The sequence below is a fragment of the Budorcas taxicolor genome, chromosome 16 (assembly GCF_023091745.1).
Source record: "Budorcas taxicolor isolate Tak-1 chromosome 16, Takin1.1, whole genome shotgun sequence".
Taxonomy (NCBI): Eukaryota; Metazoa; Chordata; class Mammalia; order Artiodactyla; family Bovidae; genus Budorcas; species Budorcas taxicolor.
In genome coordinates this window covers 62,195,892-62,211,768 of record NC_068925.1, presented here as the reverse complement: position 1 = coordinate 62,211,768, position 15,877 = coordinate 62,195,892, and the positions used below count along the sequence as shown (strand labels likewise).

At 39.4% G+C, this 15,877-nt stretch overlaps 1 protein-coding gene and 1 non-coding gene across 2 annotated transcripts in view; both read right to left on the bottom strand.

Moving 5' to 3' along the window:
• Window positions 1-8,656: 8,656 nt before the first annotated feature.
• The window catches only part of CEP350 (centrosomal protein 350), a 125,753-nt gene continuing 118,532 nt past the window's right edge, over window positions 8,657-15,877 (bottom strand). The window contains exons 37-38 of the mRNA XM_052653926.1: window positions 13,947-14,069; window positions 8,657-8,894 (exon numbers count right to left, since the gene is read on the bottom strand). Coding sequence (XP_052509886.1) covers window positions 8,730-8,894; window positions 13,947-14,069 — 288 coding nt within the window. The 3' untranslated portion in view covers window positions 8,657-8,729. The remainder of the gene's footprint in view (window positions 8,895-13,946; window positions 14,070-15,877) is intronic.
• On the bottom strand, window positions 14,818-14,889 carry TRNAY-GUA (transfer RNA tyrosine (anticodon GUA)). The gene has a single exon. It is a non-coding gene; the product is annotated as a tRNA-Tyr (tRNA).

The following is a 15,877-nucleotide window of genomic DNA, read 5'->3' as shown; positions in this document are numbered from 1 at the left end:
AACAGAGAGAGGAACTGTAGGGATTGGCAGGTACAAAATCAGCAAAGAAGGCCAGCAGGCTGAGGTAAGAGCTGATGTTGCAGCTTGAGGCCAAAAGCTGTCTGGGGTCAGAATTCCCTCTTCCCTGTGGGGCCCTCCGTCTTTTTTCCTCCTCCTCTTAAATCCTTTGCCTGAATGGACAAGGCCCACCACATTATGAAGAATAATCAGTTTTATTGAAAATCTACTGATTTAAATGTTAATGTCATCTAATACACAGAGACATCTAGACTGATGTTTGATCAAATATCTGGATACTTTGGCCTTGCCAAGTTGACACATGAAATTAACCATCAGATTTGCTAGTATGGTAGATGCATATTTAGTTCTCTGATACCACCCTTCCCTTCCTCATCTTCTCAATATAATAATATCACCATATTCAGCTTTTACAGTATTTTAATGATAAACATTGTTTCTAGTTGAGCCAAGCAGTATGTCATGATTGTTCCCTATTTGTACAACACTGTTTTTCCTCATTTTTTCATTACTCATTCTTTGAACCTATTACTAAGCCTTTTCTCACCTTCCGGCAGCCTACCAATTAAAAGTTTCACATGATTAAAACATTGGGTTATTTCCTACTCTCTTCTCCACCCTCCTTTCCACCAGAGAGCTTCCTTCTCAAGCTGTCCGTCCCCCTGCTCCCGTCTGAACTGACTGTTCCTTAGGTGTGCAAGATAGCTGTCATCCTGGAAATGCCTTTTCCAGGTCATCTTGGGAGTTTCCCTCACAGTCTTCCTGGAACAGAGCCCTTGTTTCTGGATCCCAAGTCTTTACCTTTCATGGTTTATGGGAAAAGGATGCTTGATAAGTAAGGACTTAGCATTTCTGAAAGTGTCCATACTCTGCCTTAACACTTGATTCATTGTTTGGCCAAGTGTAGACTTTTGGATGAAAATTATTCCCATTCAGTTTTTGAAAATTCTGCTGTATTTTTCTCAAGGCCTCCAATGTTTCTTCTCAGGAGAATGATAATATTCTTATTCCTAATCCTTTACATGCACTATTTTATTTTTCTGTGCAGAAACTTTAAGAATAGTTTCTTTACCTACAGAGTCCTAATAGTTCACAATGACACAATTACTGGGGGTCTGTTTATTGTGCTGGACACCCACTGAACCATTTCCAATGAGAAACTCATATATTTAATTTCCAGAATTTTTTCTGGTGTCATTTCCTCTTGTTTTCTCTGTTCTTGTTAGATGTCCAGTTAATTAGGTGTTGGATTTCCTGGACTGGTTCCCTGATTTTATCTGTTTCTTTCCTATTTTTATCTACCTTAGTTTTATTTCCTAGAAGGACTTCCTTAATTCTATCCTCTAACTTTCTATTGAATTTAAAATTATGGCTGCAATACTTTTACTTTTCAAGAGCAGTATCTTGTCTGACTCTACTCTTTCAGAGCATCTCATTCCTATTTTATGGATACAATATTACTTCTGCTATCTCAGGATTTTAATTTTAATTACAGTTTTTGTTCCTTGTGATGTTTTCTTTTGTGCCACTCATTGTTTCAGCAGAATTCCGCACTCCCCATTCCCTGCCTTTTTTTTTCCTTTTTGGGTTGGTCTGTTTCCCATAGGTGGTTTCCCAGGTGGCGCTATTGGTAAAGAACCTGCCTGCCAGTGCAGGAGATATACAACATGTGGGTTCAATCCCTGGGTCAGGAAGATCCCCTGGAGGAGGACATGGCAACCCATTCCAGTATTCTTGCCTGGAGAATCCCATGGGCAGAGGAGCCTGGAGGGCTACAGTCCATTGGGTGGCACAAGAGTTGGACACGACTGAAGTGACTTAGCACACACGTTTCATATAGGAGGCATCCCCCAAATGTCTGGAGATGGCTGGCTGTTTGTTCACACATGGGTAATGTGCCTAAAGTGTGATGAGTAACTCAGTATGCGTTGGTGGGGCTTTTTGACTGGTCGACGCTACTGGAAGGAGATCAGGTGGCAATCCAACTTTTCCTCTGAAGGGGTCTTCAAATGCTAGTACCTACAGGTCTTTTCTCCAGTGCTACTCTGCTTTTCCAGAGGAGGGTCCTGCCGTCTTCTCACTTGGGCAGGGTTTCTGAATAAGCTTGATTGGATCTTTCCATTCAGTCCTCAACAACTGCAACAAAGCCATCAAAAAACCCAGCTTACTGAATGGCACCCCCACTTAAGAAAAGCCATTTGAACACTAAGCTCTGCGCTCCAACACACAGTGGGTAACACTGAACTTGGACAGGGTGGAGGACCAGGCAATTGCCTGGTTAGCTTGCACTAGCCAAATCCCAATGCCAGGACATCCACCCGTTCTTTCTCTCCTGCTGGAACACACTTCCTGGGAGTGATGTGATCGGGGCCACAGTGGGATCACCAGGAGGGCCTCCCAGTTCAAATGTGGGGGCAATGCTACCACCAAGTGCCTCCCTCCCGGGAACCCTACACAGAACACGGGGCGCTAGTTTCCCCTGGCGGAGCTGGGACCGCTGACTCAAGCGGGTGATATTACTGGGCATGTCAAGTCCATTCAGGATGACTCCCCTCCCCAGGATGGACTGTCGGGCTCAAGCAACAAGGGGCAGTAGGTCCCGCAGAAGTAGCCGATGAGAGTGTCTTCAGCTTTGGGTGTTTCCTGGAGTGGGAGCGAGGTGGGAACTTGAACTAAGACGCCTCTGTGGTGCCTGCGTGACACTCTGATAAGAATCAGCACAGCAGGCGGGAGAGGAGGCCAACTCAAACAATGCTGGGCTTCTCGTCCCAGAACAAGGCTCCTCTTGTCCCACACTGCCATCTTAATGGCTTGGCCGGTACACAGTGACTTGGACTTTCCTTCAGATCAATAAGAATCACAACCCACATTAGCCAAGGTGGTGATGCACACCTGAATGGCTCTCTCATTCCACTGGGAGAAGGGGGTGGTATTACTATTAACACGACTGCCAGCGCCTCTTGCTGTGGGCATATTGACAAGGTGGGGAGGCAGAAGCGCCTGGCTTGGGCCGAATGGTTACCATCTGCGCACCCCCGGTCCCCCTGGTCTCCACTTTTGAGTCCAGGCACTGGTGGTTCCTAGTTGAGGACCATCCTCCCGGGTCTGTTCTTCTAGTGACTCTGGTGATGTGCCGTCTCAGGGTGACAGGGAGGCTCTGCAAGCACGCTGCATCCGAGCGGAGGTTCAGGGGGCCCATCACCCAGCTCCGGCTACACATTTGGGGCCAACAATGGTCCTACAAGATTCGGTGCACCTTCATCTGCTCTGTCAGCGTCTGGGCAGCAGGGGTGGGGTGGACTGTCAGTAAAGGCAGTCATGTACCACTTCTCGCCTTCTGTATGGTCACGTAAGAATGGGCCTGGAACACATCCTTACCAAGTTAAGAGTCCTCACAGTCTGTGCCGGGCTCATCACCCTTCCCTGCTTCAGACTCAGCCTGTACTCCAGATTCTGCTTCCGTGCCAGCATCAGTGGCCCTCTGTTCAGGCACGCCCCTAGCTTGCTGTATCTCAGACCCCACAGGAGGTGACAGGGTCCTTCCATACAACACCAAGAGGGGTGTGTGCCATCCCCTCAGGCTTCGGATGGACTCGCTGGCCACGGGGGACAAAGCACTGCAAGGGACTGGATCCTGGGTGCTTTCTCACCTCTCTTTCTGCAAGGCAAAGCGGTACCACTCGAGCTTGTGGTGCCGTTGTCTGTTCTCAGTGACCTTATGCACTGGCCTTTTCTGTGGGTAGCACTAGCCTGCATTTTAGCTTTGGCCCTACAGGTGGCCACACAGCTTCGGCCAGCCAGTGAAACAATAATGCCATGCTTCACACCTTTCTCTGTGGCAGCCGCGGCCTCCAGTTTCTGAACTTTTCTGGGATTTCATGGAGCACTGGCTTGCTTCTCCAGCACTCACCTCTACAGGCACTCATCACTGGAGGTCCCACCAGTGCTGGTCTCACCTTCTACTTAGCTCTGCTGTTAATTGCCTTCCTCCCATCTACTATTTTTGCGTGTTTTCATTCAAGAAAACAGGCATTTGGTCTTTATTCCAAGGTTCAAGCTGTCATTACTACTGTGACTTACTAACAAACACAGTATCTGGCAAAAAGCAGGCACTCGAAAGCAATTTCTTAGAACTTGCTGCAATATGGGATCTTTTTCTGAGAACTTCTTGAATGTTCATGGTTGTGTAGCAGGTAAAAGGTATAGCAGGGACAGACATCAGGAGGCTACCAGAGGAATTCAGATGAGATGATGGTGATGATTTCTAACTTGTTGCACCAGAGATCACTCATAATCCTGAACACCATCCATTTCCACCTTTGCAGTACTTTTATTCTTCTGTATGTCTAGCCCCATTCTTCTCCAAGTTTGTATATCTAGAAATAAATTATAGCCACATCACATCATCAGATAGTTGTTCTTCTTTGTTCGCTTAACTGTGACTTTCCACGTGTTGTACTTTATAAGGGTGATCAGAATTCAAGTCACTTAGGAGAAAAGACATTTGCTGTGAATGACAAGGAAGAAGCCCATTGATACAGAACACAGTGTTGTACTTTATCAGGGAACTCTCCTCTGACTCACTCCCTTGCTCTGTTCGGTCCTTGTATTACATACTCTCAAAACAGCACATGCTTCCTTTGCAGGACTTACCACATTTGTCATGCCCTGTTTTTGAAATTATTTTTTGATGTCTCTCTTTCATCCCCCAAGGTCAAGGATCATGCCTGTCATCTTCATTATCTCCCCTGCACTGGGCACAGTGCTCGGACACGAAGGTGTGCGCAGTGACTGCTGAAGCTGCTCAGACGGTGTGGAAGTGGCATTTGTGTAAAGAGCGCCTCCGTGCAGCCTGCCCTACTCTTTTGCTCAGGCATCAGCACTCTGCTGTCCAGTAAGAGATCAGAAGTGAATTTTATGCAGACTAGCTTTCGAAACTTGGCTCAAAAGGCAAAAAAGGAAATGAACGCCTGACATGAAATTAATTTACAAATCAGTTTATTTACAGATTTTCCTCTTTTCTTAAAGTACATTTCAGTTAACAAATCTATTTACACAGGTGTACATGGGAATTCATCCCAGTTATTTTACAGATCATACTTACAAACCACACCCTAAGTCTTCTGTGCGAAGTTGCACTGGATGTGACTATTGGCTGAAAATGGCCTGATGACCAGGCTATTTACAAATACACAGTAAACGGGTTTGTTTTTTCATGTCTGCACAATACAGTACACACAGGGAGGCTGGGCCTCCCAGGGAACGCTTTGCAATGTGTTTACCGAGAAGGCTTTGCAAAGTTTGGAAGGAAAAGCTATTAAACATAGGTTAATTAAAATGACAGTACCTCTTTTACATCAGTTTACATTTTTCCTTCACATTTTTATAATACAAAGATATCTTATTGAATTGTTGCACAACCAGTTTAAGATGATTTGTAAACATGTAAATTTCTACAATTTGCATTAAACATCATTGTAGTTTCTATCATTTGCTCTTTGAATTAATGTTTTATTCACTAGTATTCTTAAGGTAGTAAAAGATGTAAGTTTGAACTTCTTGCAGAAAAGTTATGAGTCTCTAACGCTGTGCGAGTACACACTTTATTCAAGTATTGCAAAAAGCTAAGGCCACTTTTTTTCAAGACAAGAAAGTGAACAAAATTGTTTTTATCAATAGGCCACAACACTCTTATGAGCAATGAAATCTCTTTTGAAAGATAATTTCTCAGAGACCTGTAGTCACAGAAGGAATTTTCCTTTATGTTAAAGAAAAACAAATTACCTTCCTTATTAACTACTTTTGAGCTCTTCCCATTTTTCCCTAGAGTAAAAATTCCTGTTTAGACCTGAAGAGGGAATCTATACCCTGTACTTATTTAACCCAGAGTGAAGTACCCTGGATAGCACAAATTATTTTGGACTCAGAAATAAATCTGAAGCCTATAGGTTGGTTTACTGCTAAATTCTGATAGTGCTATTATTCTAAAAGATATTACTGCTGATGCAAAGACCTTTTTCTTAGAGGAATTATGAGGAGTGAAAGAGGATGGGAGTGTGGGGAGAAGGAACAGAGATTACAAAGAGGGAATATTTAGATTCTTGGTTAAGAGGCAGAGCTTGATTAAAAAGATCCCAATATGGAACAAGTGGCTGGGTATCCATGTTTGTTATTCCTAATGCTAACAATGAACCCCTTTTCAATTGTATTCAAATAGTTACAACAGTAAGAAATCTGCTGATTATAGTTTCCCTTGTTTTCTGCTACCAAACTATGGATAATCATTTCTAGCAAAGAGTAAGACTGATTCATTCCTGCCTCTCATTGGAAACCCAAGATTCTCAAGACAGTAACAAGAGCTGGAGTATGTTGGGACTGCTACTACCACATTCTTGGCAGCATTCTTACCAGGGAACTTTTAAGTCCAGGATGCTGATTCCATGGACTTATATCATTTTTTTTCCCTTTTTCTGGAATCACAAAGTCATACAGACTAAAGATAAAACTTTATTAAAAATTGATTTAGGTCGAAATAATGAGGATGTAGAAAAACAACATATATTCCTATTATATTATTTTCATATTTGCTTATAAAAAATTTACAGCAGCTGTAAAGTTTCAGTATCATAAGGACTATGTAATCCTACAAACAGCCAAAGAATGTAGACAAGATGTTTTTCTGTCTTCCAAACAGCACAATTGAAAAGAAAAGGCTTTGCTTTTCCTTGGCTACAGGAAAATAATATCTCCACACTACTGGTTAATAACCCCAAGAAACCCTAGCTTCTCTTAATCAATTTGCTCATTATGGCTACAAGACTAGAGCTCAACATCAAAAGCCTAGAAGAAATGCTGGCAACATCAATCTGAGCATTTCCCGAGACCCTATCACAACAGTTCAGTGCTTTCCTTATTTGTCAAGAGCTATCATACCAGTCCTTGTGCAAAATGCAAATATTCCAATGATTACTTCAGTAAGTTTCTCATAATAACAAGATGAAACCAAAGAGAATGGAAGTGTGCATAGTGAAACATTTGAGACGCAAAGGCAAGTCTGGAGGAAAGATGCAGAAATGAACGAATGTGCACACCAGAAGATTATACCATCTTTGGGGTTTTCCTAACATATTTTGAAGGTATAATATCCCAGGATATTTTAACTATGAATCCAGTAGATATCTTCTATCATGCTTCTAATCAGGACCTTCAAAATTAAGGCATTGACATTCACGCCTAAGATTATCCACATTCTTCTAGATTGCTTGAAGAAGGATAGGACTGATTAAGAGAAACCAGTCAAGAAGGCAGGGTGCTGAGGCCCCAGGAGAGCATCACACATGCTCTAAGGTAGCAGCTGGAGTCTATATATATATATTTTCAGATACAGGTAATAGTTGTGAGAAGCAATGCTGCAAGAGAGGCAGAATTTGAATTTTACAGTGTCTTCAAATCATCTTATCCCATTCCTGCTACTTTCAGGTGATCTTAGAAAAGTTCACTTCTTTTCATGTAATTTAACTGCCTTCTTGGACAGGGGTATGGGTTTGTTAAAACCATAGGCTTCCTGTGCAAAGACTACGAACCATAGAAGCTTCAAGACGGAAGTTTAACTATTACAAGAAGAATCTTTCACTTCTGAATAGGGACATACATTTTCAACTTAATAATTTATCTTAAAATAAATTAAAAAAATGTTCTATAGCGTAAAACAAGCACACAAACAATAGACAGTTATCTTTTTGTCTTTGGTGCACACACTCATTTCCTAAATCATTCAAGTAACAGCGTCTCTGACTTCTTGGGGAGAAATGGGAGCTGAAAGTTTGAAGGCCAAAAATGAATTATTTCCACTTCTGCCATGCCTGGATGCCTGAGATGGTCCTGAGGATCTGTGATTCTGGGAGCAGCTGGTAGAGGTTCAGAAGAAGTAAGAAAAGTGCAGGGGTCGACAAGGGGGAGAAGAACCAGCCCTGCACCAGTCCTGTAAGCCCAGTCTTCAGTGAGGGCACATCTCTGTTTTCATGCCCACAGAGAAAAACTAAGCGTAATGCAAAAGTTTAAAATTCTTTAGATGGTGCTCAGAAAGCAAGGCTACCATTGATTCCTGTCAACTTGACAGTCCACTTGGTGCTGCTCAATTGCAATAATGGAAGAAAATCATCTTCAAAAGGAAATGAAATGCACTCCACAATGGGAAATAGGCACACATTATCCAACTTGCCTATCTGAAAGCAGTTCAGGGTTTAATACTGTTTATAGAGACTGTAATGTCCATTTTCTGACTTTCATGGTATAAACCAGGATTACATTTCAAAAACGGTATGATGCACATCTATATACCTCTCTTGTCTGACTTCAGACTCAAGGGAAGTGATACCCTAGTCTAAGCTAAGAGGTAAGGCTGGTGTTTTCAGCCCTCATCTGAGACCAGTAGGAATACTAACAAGAGGTGTAGGATTATACTGTGTGTCAACATCACGAGTGCAACCCTGCCCACCAAAACCACCAATTAATCCAGTGGACAGTCTCTAGAGGCAAAGGCTGTAATACCAGATAGATCGCACTGTCCCATGAACTCCAAACCAGTAGTCTTTAAGCACAGGTACAGGGTCCAGAAGCACTCCTGCTATGATGGAGACGGGGTGTGTATCACGAGGCAGAAAGGCCCAGGACTCATATTAGCACTCAGTGTTCGATTTATTTGCAAGATGTCACACAAGTAGCATTCGCCCCTGTTTTTCACTGATTTGATTCAGAACATCAATAGTATCTCTGATCAAGGTCTCAAAGATCCCATCAGCTAGCTGCATCTTCACGCACAACTCATCCTCATCATAGTTCACCCACTGGGCCTCTTCCTCGTGAAGCTCCTGTACCTAGAATTTAGAAAACAGAAAGGTTAGAACATCACTGTCACACAAAAGCTAGGAGATTAATGATATTTGCTGACTTTGTAAACCCATGCATGGGAATATAGCCCAAGGAAATAAGTCAGAGAGAAATGGTAATTTATATGATGTTATCAATAGCCCTTTTAAGCTGCAAAAAGTTTGAAAAAACTCAATTGTTGAATAAAAATTTCAAATCTGTCAATCTTGACAATATTCCAGTATTTTATAGATATTAAGGATTGCAAGTATGTTGTCTCTGTCAACACAGGAGAATACATAGAGGAATTTTAGGGGGCGAGAAGCAAGCAAATTTTTAGATATATGGATTTACAATTATAAAATGCATATATCAAAAGATAATATTGGACATGATTCTGGAGTATATAAATAAGTTAGCAAAATTTCATATTTATGGAGTATTTTTTCCCTTGGGCATGCCACATGGCTTTGTGGGATTTCAGTTCCCCAGAAGTGACAATGGCAAGTACTAAGCACTGGACCCCCAAGGAATTTCTCCCCCTCCTCCTTTTGGTATTAGGATATTCTTGAGATGTGCTATTGCTTAAGTTTATTTTAAAAGTTACTGTTATATTTTATAAAAAATGCTCTCTTTGCATTTTAGGATTTGGGGATTCCTAGCTTCCCTAGTGGCTCAGAGGTTAAAGCATCTGCCTCCAATGTGGGAGACCTGGGTTTGATCCCTGGGTCAGGAAGATCCCCTGGAGAAGGAAATGGTAGCCCACTCCAGTACTCTTGCCTGGAGAATCCCACAGACAGAGAAGCATGGTAGGCTACAGTCCATGGGTCGCAAAGAGTCGGACATGACTGAGCGATTTCACTTTCAAGGTAAACTGAAAGGAATCAAATCAGAACCAACTGCCCAAGATGCTTTGCTTGTTGACAATAAATGTTTAAAAACTACTTATAAAAGAAACAGGTTAGACTTAATATATGTAATGATATTGTGAGTGGGATGGAGGCCCGGTGGAGGAAGTAGACTGTCAACCCTGAGCCAGTCATGAATTCAGCAAAGTTAACTGCAGTGTAGAGCGTCTCAAACCAAAGTCTTCCTCATTCTATTGTTTTCCTCTATTTCTTTGCATTGATCACTCAGGAAGGCTTTCTTATCTCTACAGTATAATGCCGACCAAATTGTTAACCATTGTCTTCTCCTGCTCTTTTGAATTACAATACCCAAATATCACTTATAAAAAAATTTGAATATGAAAAAAAAAAAAACAAACCCAAACCCTGTATAGGAAAACTAGCTGGCAAGACTATCAATTCCAGCAAAATGGTAGCATAAGATAATGCAAAAAAGTTCTTGCATAACAAAAAATGTTTGTAATTCATAAGAAATCATAAGAAAGGAAGGAGACTGTAAATATTAGAATAAATAGGGATTTAAAAGAGTGGCAAGTGTTGCAACTACTTAGGGGAGGAATTAAGAGACAAGAAAGAAAAAGAATAAAGTCAACAATATGTCTAAAAAAGTACCTGAGGGAACTGGAAGAACTGGGGAAAGGCAATATTCTAAGAGACAATAGCTGAGAATTTTCCAGAATTGAATAAAGATAATGAATCTACCGATTCAATAAGCACAGGGAATCCAAAGTAGGAAGAATAAAAATGAATCCATGACTAGACATAATCCAGAGAAACTGCCGAACAAATATATAAACACATGCAATCTTAAATAGAAAACAAAAAGAAAAGACAAATTCCCCCATAAAAGACTGTCAGCATATTCCTCAAGATCAACAACAGAGGTCAGATTATAATGAAATAATATCTGCAAACTGCTGAAGTAAAAAGAGCTACAAGCCTAGAATTCAATACTCAGGTAAACTATAATTCAAGAGTAAGAGCTGAAATAAAAAGATGTATAGACAAAGACTACAAAGGTGAAAACTGAACTCAGAATAAAAGAGATGCAGAAACAATGGCTCCTCTAGTAATTTCTGTTCTTTTCTGTACTTCCAATATATTTATTAAACATATGAAAGATTCAGAATAGTCATTAAACCAGTAAAAAAATTAACCTCATTAATAATAAAATTGTTAAAAGAAAAATGAACTCTTTTTTTTTTTTTAACAAAGATCAAAACATTAGCCAGTATTGGCAAAGGTAAAAAGACGCACCACTCCTGTATCATGCTGGTGAGTATGTATAATTGGTACACACTTTCTGGAAAACAACCTGACAAAAGCTTTAACATTCTGCATATACTTTTAATCAGCAACTCTATTTCTAAGAATTTACTGAGTAAATTATTGGAAATAGTTACAAAGATATACCATATTGCAAGATACTTATTACAACAGTATTATTTCAAAGAATAAAAAAAAGATTAACTGATTAAATAAATCATAATATATAATTCCACAATGGACTATTTCTACAGAAATTAAAATGGAAATTTATTTTTAAAATGATATACACTTAATAACAGGAAAATCCACATTTAATTAAGTAAAAACAATCAGAATATAAAAGAAACTATGATCCCAAACATTAAAAAAAATTCTTTACATAAAAAGAAACTCTAAGGCTATTATGTCAAAATAATTAAGGTTTCTACATGGTAAGATTACCATGACTGTTCTCTTTTAAATAATCATTACTTTACATTTTGAAAATGAGCATGATTATTTATAATAAATATAATTTTAAAACCTTGTTTGAAATTTCTGTTTTTGAGACCCTTTTCTTTTGAATTGATGGCAAAATTTCTGTTTTACATGTTACGACAATTGTTTTAAATCTCAGTTCCTCTAAAATGCACAAAAATCAGAATCTCCGAATGCTAAGCTGGCTAAATATAATAGTGGGAATGGTGACCAGGACCAGTTTATTTAGTGTCTCTGTTGATAACAAACTCAAGTTGCTAACACTATCATTTCACTGAACATTATGAAAAATGGACTCATGAAAAAAGTTACATAGGCCCAGGCAGTTCAGCTCACTCTCCAGCCACACGGACTTTTTGGTTCCATACGCCTTCCCATTTCACGTCTTTGCACATGTAGTCTCCTCTCCCGGAACTGCTCTTCTCTCTACACAAAACTCAGGTTGCGCTTATTCATCTTTAAGATCTCAGCTCAACTGTCACGTCCTCAGGGAAGCCTTTCCCGACCATCCTCATTACATCAGTTTCCTGTCAATGCTTTTAGAATAGCTCCCTATTCTTCTATTTTTATAATTTATAATTACACATTTGTGTAAATTATATACAATGGCTAGCTTCCACCATGGAGAAGGCAATGGCATCCCACTCCAGTACTCTTGCCTGGAAAATCCCATGGATGGAGGAGCCTGGAAGGCTGCAGTCCACGGGGTCGCTAAGAGTTGGACACAACTGAGCGACTTCCCTTTCACTTTCACTTTCATGCACTGGAGAAGGAAATGGCAACCCACTCCAGTGTTCTTGCCCGGAGAATCCCAGGGACGGGGGAGCCTGGTGGGCTGCCATCTCTGGGGTCGCACAGAGTCGGACACGACTGAAGCGACTTAGCAGCAGCAGCAGCAGCTTCCACCAACAAACTAAAATCCACGAAGGCAGGGACTATGTCTGTCTTGCTTACTACTATAACACTGGTCCTTAATTAGCACAATTCTTGGCTAAACGCATGCAGAGATGATTTACAGGGAATATGACCAATTCAACTGATAGTAGGGTAAATGAATGTCTCTTGGTATGCTTTTTCCTTTAATTTCTAAAGAGGTGGAAGAAGTAACATCGTGGTAATTACTAACTCAAATCTAAACCACTGCAGAAATATGAGAGCAAGTTCACCTTGAGAGGCAAACATCTATGAATTGGTTAAAGTCCTGCTCTTATTTGTTAGGCAAGTCACTTAATATCTTTGAATCTCATTTGTAAAACAGAGTAACATTAGTCTATCCTACCTCATATAATTGTTGTGAGGATCAAGTATAAGATATGAGAAAGAATATTTAACAAATGTTTACCTAGTAAAGTTATTACTGAGTAAATGCACTAGAGGTACATATTTGGAAAAAACTGATAAACTTAAGCATATTCATGATATGAATATAAATATAGAATAAATATAAAGTCTAGAGCGAAAATGCTTGGAGATAAACCTGAATCAACTAATACCTGAGTTTCCTAAGGTTTGCTACTACTTAACATCTTAACATTCTTTTAGGGAAGAAAGAATGAAAGCCTTTTTTCTCCCCCCTTTTTTTTTTGTTGCTATTTGATAAGCACTTTTCTAATGCTAGAAAATATACTGCAAAATGGAATAAATCCTGTCCAGCTAAATTTCTGGATAGTGATAGTGATGATAAAATGATAACAGCTAATGTTTATTGAGTTAGATGCAAGGTACTGTTCTATATATATACATAAATACTCATTTAATTCTCTTAATAATTGTAACAGGTAGGTACTATTATTCTCATCTTCATTTTGCAGATAGAGAAATGAGGCACAAAGAGATTAGATAATTTGTCCAAGATTACACAAGTAAAGTGCCAAAACAGGGATTTAAATTCAGGTGGTCTGGCCCTCGTCTATACTAGTCTCTTTAAATTCAGAACCTTAAGTTTGTTTCCAAACATTTTATTTCTCAAGTTCTCCACACCTACAAGATACTATTAAATATTCATCTACTGAATTTAAAAGAAAGCAATTTTCAAAACTGATGGGTAGAGAGACATGCAGCAAATGAAGGCTAAGACTTTACTATTATAGACTTGGGCTTTCCAGATGGCTCAGTGGTAAAGAATCTTCCTGCCAATGCAAGAGACGTGGGTTCAATTCCTGGGTCAGAAAGATCCCTTGGAGGAGGAAATGGCAACCCACTCCAGTATCCTTGCTTGGAAAATCCCATGGACAGAGGAGCTTGGCCGGCTACAGTTCACAGAGTCACAAAGAGTTGGACAGAGCTGAGCACATGAACACATCATAGACTTAAGATCAATCATATTTCCTTTCTTTTTAGACTCTAACTACATTCTGATTTTGGAAAAGATGGTCAAATAAAACCAGTTCAGTTACAGACACTGACCAGGATATGATCCACTCGGTCTCTTTTCTTTCTTCCAAATTTCATCATTTTCTGCCAATCTGTTTTGTGGTTTGGCTCCTTTTTAAGACTGAATAGCTTGAGTACTTCAGTTGCTATGAAGTTCTGTGAAAATAAGAGGAATGCATGAAACACAAATTTTTTGAGATTTAATACTTATAAAGCAGTAAACATTTTTGCTAAGAATACAATGTTTATCAAAAAAAAGATCACATTAATGCAAACTTCTTTCACTTACGGTTCCACTTAGCAATTTGAAAAAAAAGCATTCCCAAATGCTCAGACTTTTATTCACTTAAAGAATTTTTGTTTCTATACAACATACAGAAAAAGAAGTAAAATCCGCTGATGAATTTGCAAAAACAAAAATCACTTTAGAGTCCCTTCTACCCAAGAACCACCGTTAATTTACTTCAAGCTGGCAAAACTACAAAAGAAAGTTTAAAGTAAATTTCTGAATAGGGCTTTGGTTGGGATAGCTTATTTTGAAGCACCAAGATTCAAGTATGTTAAATTAAAAAAATACTAATCAACACTTCAGTTTGAGAGGCATGGTAATTTTACTAACAGTATTTGAACTAGTACCCTTTAAAAAAGCTTTACAAAATGCTTTAATAATATTTTTGTTGCCTTTTTTTTTTTTTAATTCCTGCCTTACAGAATGTATTCTTCAATGACCTGAGGATACAGACATACAAGATACGCATTTGTGATGCTGCTATTGCTGTTTAGTTGCTAAGTTGTGTCTGACTCCTTGTCATCCCATGGACTATAGCCCGCCAGGCTCCTCTGTCCATGGGATTTCCCAGGCAAGGATACTGAAGTGGGTTGCCATTTCCTTCTCCAGGGGATCTTCCTGACCCAGGGATTGAACCTGGGTTCTTCTGCATTACAGGCAAATTCTTTACCACTGAGCCAGCTGGGAAGCCTCGCTATAGCAATATTAAAATTGGTAGGAAGCATCACTGTGTGTTATAATGATGTACATGGTCTGATGAATGCTGGTATATATTATGTATCTTATTTTAACATGTTTGTTCTTTGTTAGCAATAAAATAATATTACTTTCTATGGTTGTTCTATTAAAAAAAACAATGTCTCTCTCACACTCACATTCACACACACACACACACACACTCACACACACACACACACATTCAAGGATATATCTACTGCTGGGGGCTGAAAGGAATGGAGTGAACTGGGGCTTTGAAAAACCCCCAGGTGGTTCTGATAATTCATTTCTCAAAGTTGAATACTATTTTAAAAGTTTTTGTTTTTTTAATCCATCAAGTCAATCTTTTTCTCCTGCTTTAAGTTAAGCAAAGGTCAGCAAACGTTTTCTTTAAAAGACCAAATTGTAACTATTTCAGGCTTTCTGGGCCATATGGTCCCTATTGCAGCTACTCAACTTCGTTGCTGGTAGTAGGAAAGCAGGGGTGGACAAGATGTAAATGATTAGGTGTGGTTATGGCAACTTTATTTTTAAAAACATGTGGTGGCCTGGATTTGTCCTGTGGGCCATAGTTTGCCTACCTCTGATGTAAGCATATATCTCACAGATATCTGTTGGTATTCTGTCAGTATGAGTATTTTTAAAAGCTTTCTGTAGTTAACAATACTGTATTATATACTTCAAAGTTGCTAACAGAGATCTATCTGAAAAGTTCTCATCACAAGCAAAACAAATTTGTAACTATGTGTGGTAATGGATGTTAACCAGACATATTATGGTGCTCTTTTTACAGTATATACAAAGATAAAATCATTACATTAAATACCTGAAACTAATATAATGTTATGTGTCAATTATATCTCAGGGAAAAAAAGACCAAATTGTTTAGACAGTGCCTCCTTTCATGTTATATACCAGATTAATGTGTATTCTCCTTTAATGTATTTTGATTGTCCAG